We start from the raw sequence: 6,005 nt of genomic DNA on the forward strand, positions 1-6,005 counted from the left end.
CTTGTACCTGAATAAAACCTGGTTTTAAAGGCCCCACTGGACTGTTTTGGGCCCGAGGGGGCAGGGGGTTTAGGGTCTGCAACTTACCTGGCTGCTTCTTGCTCTGACAGGGCTGCTGGGAGGAGGGGGTGGGGCTTGTTGCATGTGCCTGCCCCCTGGGCTCTTTACTGCCGGAGCTCCGCTCCCATGCACTCCTGCAGTAAATGACCCCTGCACATATGTGCCTCACAGAGAATTGCACTCAACCGACCAGCATTTACTGGTTGTCCCCGACGCCAAAGATGTCAGACTAGCCACAACCAGGGCCTTTTTTGCCCTGGCCCCAGCCTGGTGGAACATGCTCCCACTCAAGATCAGGGCCCTGTGGGATTTATTACAATTCTGCAAGACCTATGAAATGGAGCTGTTCCGCTGGGCTTTCGGTTGAGGCGGCGGACATCCAATTCCATCTCTGGCCTCCCCTCCTGAAATCACTGACTCTTTGATCAGCCTAAACTGAGCATAGCAACATGAACCTTGATTGCTGTTTCTACTACCGTTTTAAATTATTGTTTTAATTATTTTAACGATTGTTGAGGTTTTCTGACTCTGTAACCCACCCTAAGCTCGTCCGCGGAAAGGGCGGGATAAAAACAGAATAATATAAAATAAATAAATAAATAGGTAAGCTGTAGCACCCAGTAGTCATGTATGGCTGCAAGAGATGGACTATAAGGAAGGCCGAGTGCCGAAGAATAGATTCTTTTGAGCTATGGGTGCGGTTGGGGACGCCCTGCCCTATACCATCCATCCATCAGCTTCCATATTCCATCCCTACCTTCCTTGTCTGTGATATTTCAGGACTGTTTTCGCCACATCCGTTTCTGCTTCCACTTACATGTCCCCGTCACTGTGTGGCCCCCCGGGATCACTTTGGCCTCAGCCGTCTCAAAAATATAGCTCCGGAATCGGTGTGCCTCTTCTATGAAGTCGGGGTTTAGCTTCCTCTCAGGCAAATCTTCCAGGTGCACCAATTCTTGGCGTGTGGCCGGGCGGTCAAAGACAAAGCACTTGCGGCTGGGGAAGTACTCGCGGATGTACTTCTTGGCAACGTCTAGCTTTTCAGGGGAGCCTGCGAGAGAATCGTAGATGCATTCAGTCAAACCAACAGGCCTTATGAGATGGTTTCTTCCATTACCAGCTTCCTGCACTGTGGCCACACCAAGAGTCCCTTCGGATCTACTGAGCAAACACAGCCAAGAGTGCTTGAGGCAGAAAATCCAAACTTCCACTCCACCAGGTGATGAAATTTAATTTAGAAAACCACACCACTGATAATTTGCAGTCCTTTTATGATGCCCCAGAACCCGACACGTACTGTGGGATGCCTCACCACACTTAATGGTAGGGTCAGCCCTCAATTTTGCAGTCCAGTCGCTTTTATCTTCCCTTTTCCACTGAGTGCGCATTTGCTAGGAAACTTTTATTTCTAACTGTCCGACTTTTGAGAAGTGCAACTTTTTAAAAAATGTCATTATTCTAGAATATTCCTGATCTAAACAGTTCCCTATGATCATAAAGACCCATGGAAAAGATAACCTGCAACAATCCTCTATCTATATACTATTAGCAATGTGTGGTCCCCATCTCCGGATAGCTAAATCTGCAGACTGGGGCCACACAGAAGCTAAACAGGTTTTTCAGCAAACTTGGAGCACTCCTCAGGTTTGCAGAAAAAATCAGAAAATTAAAAAATGTATATATATACACACACGAGGGGTTTAAATCTCCCCAAAAGTAGCATTCTCTGAGCAAGTGCAGAGAACACGCCTACCCTCAGGTGGTTCGTGGCGGTGGCTCCAGGGTGCTGCGCTGGGTCCAGTGGTGGTGGCTGCACAGCCAGGCGCTCTGCACTGAGTCCATGCAGCCTGGGAGCTGTGCTGGGCCTGGCGGTGGTGACAGCAGCAGCACAGCCTAGGAGCTGCCCTGAGAATGCCAGTGAAATCTGGGAACCACACTGGGCATGCGACTGCCAGTGGCACAGCCTGGGAGCTGCACTGGACCCGCAGGTCTGGGAGTTGCCCTGAGCATGGGTCCATCAAGAAAGTAGGGGGAGGGAATTCCCCCCACAAGTATCGTGGGCCTACAGTTGTTTCTTATAATAGCCTGAGGATTACGTTATTTATGGAAATTCAGTATACCAGAGGGCCTGGTTCTAGAAGGAATAAACAACCACTGTTTAATCATTTCCACAAATACACACATCCGTCTTCGGATCAGACGTGATTATTCTTCAGGTAGCTATGAGTCTGCATGTTGATTCCACACACCAAGGCTCGCAAGGGTAATAGTTTAACCAGCAATAAAATAAAATCTCTTTTCTTCACTACTGACACAGTAGGGAGTAAATTAGTACTGTTCTCTTCCCCATGTCCCAACCTATCAAGAAAAAATACTTTTCCAGTGATGTTGCTGGAGTAAAGGTCTGTTGTTTTGGAGGGTGGGTGCAAACTCACACAGGATGACTGAAAGGTGTTTATTCCCAAACTCTTTGGCTTGAGGGAAGCAAGTTCAGGATTTAGCCCACATCTTGCGACTAATCAGGTATAAGGAACAAAGCCTAGCCCATTAAAGCTGTTCACCCATCAGCTTCCCAAAGTACCTTCCCTCCTCCGCAAGGCGTTCTCCAGGTACTCATCCCCGGAGATGGGGCGTCCATCCAACTCCAGCTGCAGGGTGAAATCACGCACAGCCCAGATAAAAGTTGGGAAGAACCAGATGAAGTCATCAGGAATCTCGTCGTCTTCCTCACAGCTCTGCCTGCCCGAGGCCTTAACCTTGATAAGCTCAGTCAGTTCCGTCACGTAGCTGGAATGGGGCTAAGGAAATGAAGATGCGGCTCCCCCAGAACGGCCTAATAACTTTTCAACCATCTCACATCTCTAATGAGAATCTAACATCTTACTTCCAGTTCTACTGAGGTATTGCTTGGTCATCTCTAATACCTACATTTCACTCCCTTCTTGTTCCACATTTTGAAGGAGCTTAGGAATCACACACACAATTATTGTCACACCAAAGTCCTGACAGGAAGGCCCCCCCCCCAGTTTCATTAACTCTGGTTCTGCCAGCAAAGCAGAAGAGCTAGAGGGGATCCGGATGCCTGAATTTTCCAAAAAAAGGATACTGTAGTTTCTCCAAAGCAAACTGGTCAATGGTGCCCATGCTGTTATACACAAAGGTGCTGCTAAGCAGAACGGAGAGGGCAAACACCCACGAGTCGTTCTGAACATTGCTCTGCAGGGAGAGGATGCAGATGCTTAGCACAAAACATTGGGTCCGTGACAAGGGAATGGACCTAGTCTTCCACCGTACATGCAATGGGGAACTCTGTTGCTACTTGCATAGTCTGAAGGGATTTCCAAGAGACTCCCAACCCCTTAAGGGTAGTCTGGAGTGGTGTAGTTTTCCTGCAAGCAAAACCTCCACAGTGGCCTTCCCTTGTCGTTGTTTCCCTCATCCCCATTTACCTTCTCCACATCGCCCAGTCCTTCCGTGTCCAATAGCACCAGGGTATGGTCAGGCTTTCTGGGGTGAGGACGACACCACATCCAGATGCCCTTGGTGTTTGCTTGTACTGTGGCACCCAGAGAAAATCCTGGAGGAGGAGAACAGAGAAGACAAGGAAATGGAGGTCGGCCCCCTGGGGAACCGTGTGGTTCTACCATTTCCCTGTTACGGTATATCAGTAAATGAAACTTGTATTCAGCCAGAATAAATACACACTTCTGGTTGCTCTCAGAAATCATCCCCGGTCCCACAAACTATAGTTTTATCGAGACACATGATAAGACAATGGAATCCTCACAATTTAACATTCTGCCCCCGCAGACTTGTTCTGCTTTGGAATGCACATCTCTGTTCTGATTATCAAAAACAAATGAACACTGCGAATGCAATTAGCAAGTCTCGTATCAATGCCTTTAAAAAATATTTTGAAATACCAAACAAGTGTATAGTTTTAATAGATATCCAGTTACCAAAGTTTTCGTATACCAACTCCAAAGTGAAAAGCTAGAGTCACAGTGTAACACATAAAGCTCCCAAACTCTCAAAATGCAACAATCATGAGCTATAAATGAAGATTATAATGTAACACTACTATTTCCTTAGTTGTCAACATGACAAATTTATATAACAGATCAGCAATTGTAAGTTATGTAACGATGTGTATCCCAGCCATAGAACCATGTTTCCGTACCCTTTTTCAAAGCTGCATCTCCCTTCAGTTGTGGCGATCAAAATTCAAGTTGGAACTAATGCTCTAGGAAATCTCTTTTAACCAGTAGCCCCCCAGCTATCAAGCACTTCAGTGGCCTATTATGCTAATGAGTTCCTGCTGGGCTTTTTCTACAAAACGAGCCCTGGTTTTAATATATATCCAGTTACAAAGTTTTCGTATACCAACTCCAAAAGTATTTACAACAAAGTGAAAAGCTCCAAGCTAGAGTCACTATGTAACACATAAAGCTCCCAAACTCTCAAAATGCAACAATCATGAGCTATAAATGAAGATTATAATGTAACACTACTATTTCCTTAGTTGTCAACATGACAAATTTATATAACAGATCAGCAATTGTAAGTTATGTAACGATGTGTATCCCAGCCATAGAACCATGTTTCCGTACCCTTTTTCAAAGCTGCATCTCCCTTCAGTTGTGGCGATCAAAATTCAAGTTGGAACTAATGCTCTAGGAAATCTCTTTTAACCAGTAGCCCCCCAGCTATCAAGCACTTCAGTGCAGCCTATCAGTCCTCCTGTTCTCTGTTCTGAGGCAAAATCCATACCCCAGGTTTTGACCAACAGATTTGGAAACAGCCCATTTTCATGTTTCTTTTGTAGTCAGGGCATCTTGGGATACTTGACATAGCAAATTTCAGTTTTCTGGGAGCCCTGGAAGCACTTAAATGACCTGGGCCTACAATTCATTCTCCATTTTGAGGGAAATGATGTACACACGTCTCCTTTTCACGTTGCTCTAGAAACCAGAATGCCTTGGACTATGGGCGTACCAAATTTCAGCCTTCTGCCTGTCGCTGAAGTACTTTAACTGTTTTCATAAGCCTGTGTTTGAGGCCCAAGTGTTTCTACACACAAAAGAATCTGGTTATATGTGCCCTCTACCACAGAAAGAGGGTTAGCACAGAGCCTCCAAAGACTCTAAAGTACAGGGAACGCAGGATTTTCTGAGATGTTCCAACAGTGAGGGCAATAATCGTTCATGACAGAGGCAGTGCCAATGGAGCCAAAATCTTTGTCAGTTACAAGAGCGTGAATACATCCCACAGTCTCACCTCCTTTATCTTTTCCTGCCAACTTGTTCATGAGGTAAGACTTGCCAGTGCGGTACAGCCCCACAATGGCCACCACTACCACTGGCTGGTTGATTCTCTGCAAGAGCTGTAGGGCTTCCTGGTTGACCTGCAGTTTCTCACCCGGGTTGTTCTCTATCAAACACATTGGTTCCTCCATGTTGTTTGGTTGAACCATTCTAGGAGCAGCCCTGGAGGAGGATGGCGGAGGAACCTGTAGAGACAGAACCAGTGTTCTGTAAGCAAGAGGGTGCTAGGTTGAAGCTTCACAAACACTAGAGTATCTTCAAGGTTTGTACGGTCTCAAGGCACCCCAAATCAGAGAGCAAAGGGATCACAACCAAATGAAGAACGATGACCTGAGTGCCAAGGCACAAAACCCAAATAGGCTGTCACTGGGATGGCAGCAGCCAGGGGTGGTCGGGAGGGTCTTACTGGATAACAGTCAGCAAGAATTGCTGCCCATACTATCGTCAAGCTTGGCCAACCATTCAGTGTTGAATGGTTGGCCACAAGAAGTGCTTCCCATACTATCCTCCAGCTTGGCCAATCAGGTAACACCGGTCTCTGAAGATCCCTACCTTGACACAAGGCCTACCTTTACCGTCATGAATGACACCATGGCTCAGTGGGTACTTTTGTTTGGAAAA

The 6,005-nt window shown here is 46.5% G+C and overlaps 1 protein-coding gene across 1 annotated transcript in view; it reads right to left on the bottom strand.

Moving 5' to 3' along the window:
• Positions 1-6,005, bottom strand: part of LOC107108856 (guanylate-binding protein 1-like) — a 25,891-nt gene that overhangs the window by 8,911 nt on the left and 10,975 nt on the right. Inside the window, exons 10-15 of the mRNA XM_015409380.1 lie at positions 5,338-5,569; positions 3,510-3,637; positions 3,167-3,276; positions 2,642-2,847; positions 878-1,111; positions 8-18 (exon numbers count right to left, since the gene is read on the bottom strand). Coding sequence (XP_015264866.1) covers positions 8-18; positions 878-1,111; positions 2,642-2,847; positions 3,167-3,276; positions 3,510-3,637; positions 5,338-5,569 — 921 coding nt within the window. The remainder of the gene's footprint in view (positions 1-7; positions 19-877; positions 1,112-2,641; positions 2,848-3,166; positions 3,277-3,509; positions 3,638-5,337; positions 5,570-6,005) is intronic.

Source organism: Gekko japonicus, unplaced genomic scaffold (assembly GCF_001447785.1).
Source record: "Gekko japonicus isolate JY-2015 unplaced genomic scaffold, Gekko_japonicus_V1.1 scaffold745, whole genome shotgun sequence".
NCBI lineage: Eukaryota > Metazoa > Chordata > Lepidosauria > Squamata > Gekkonidae > Gekko > Gekko japonicus.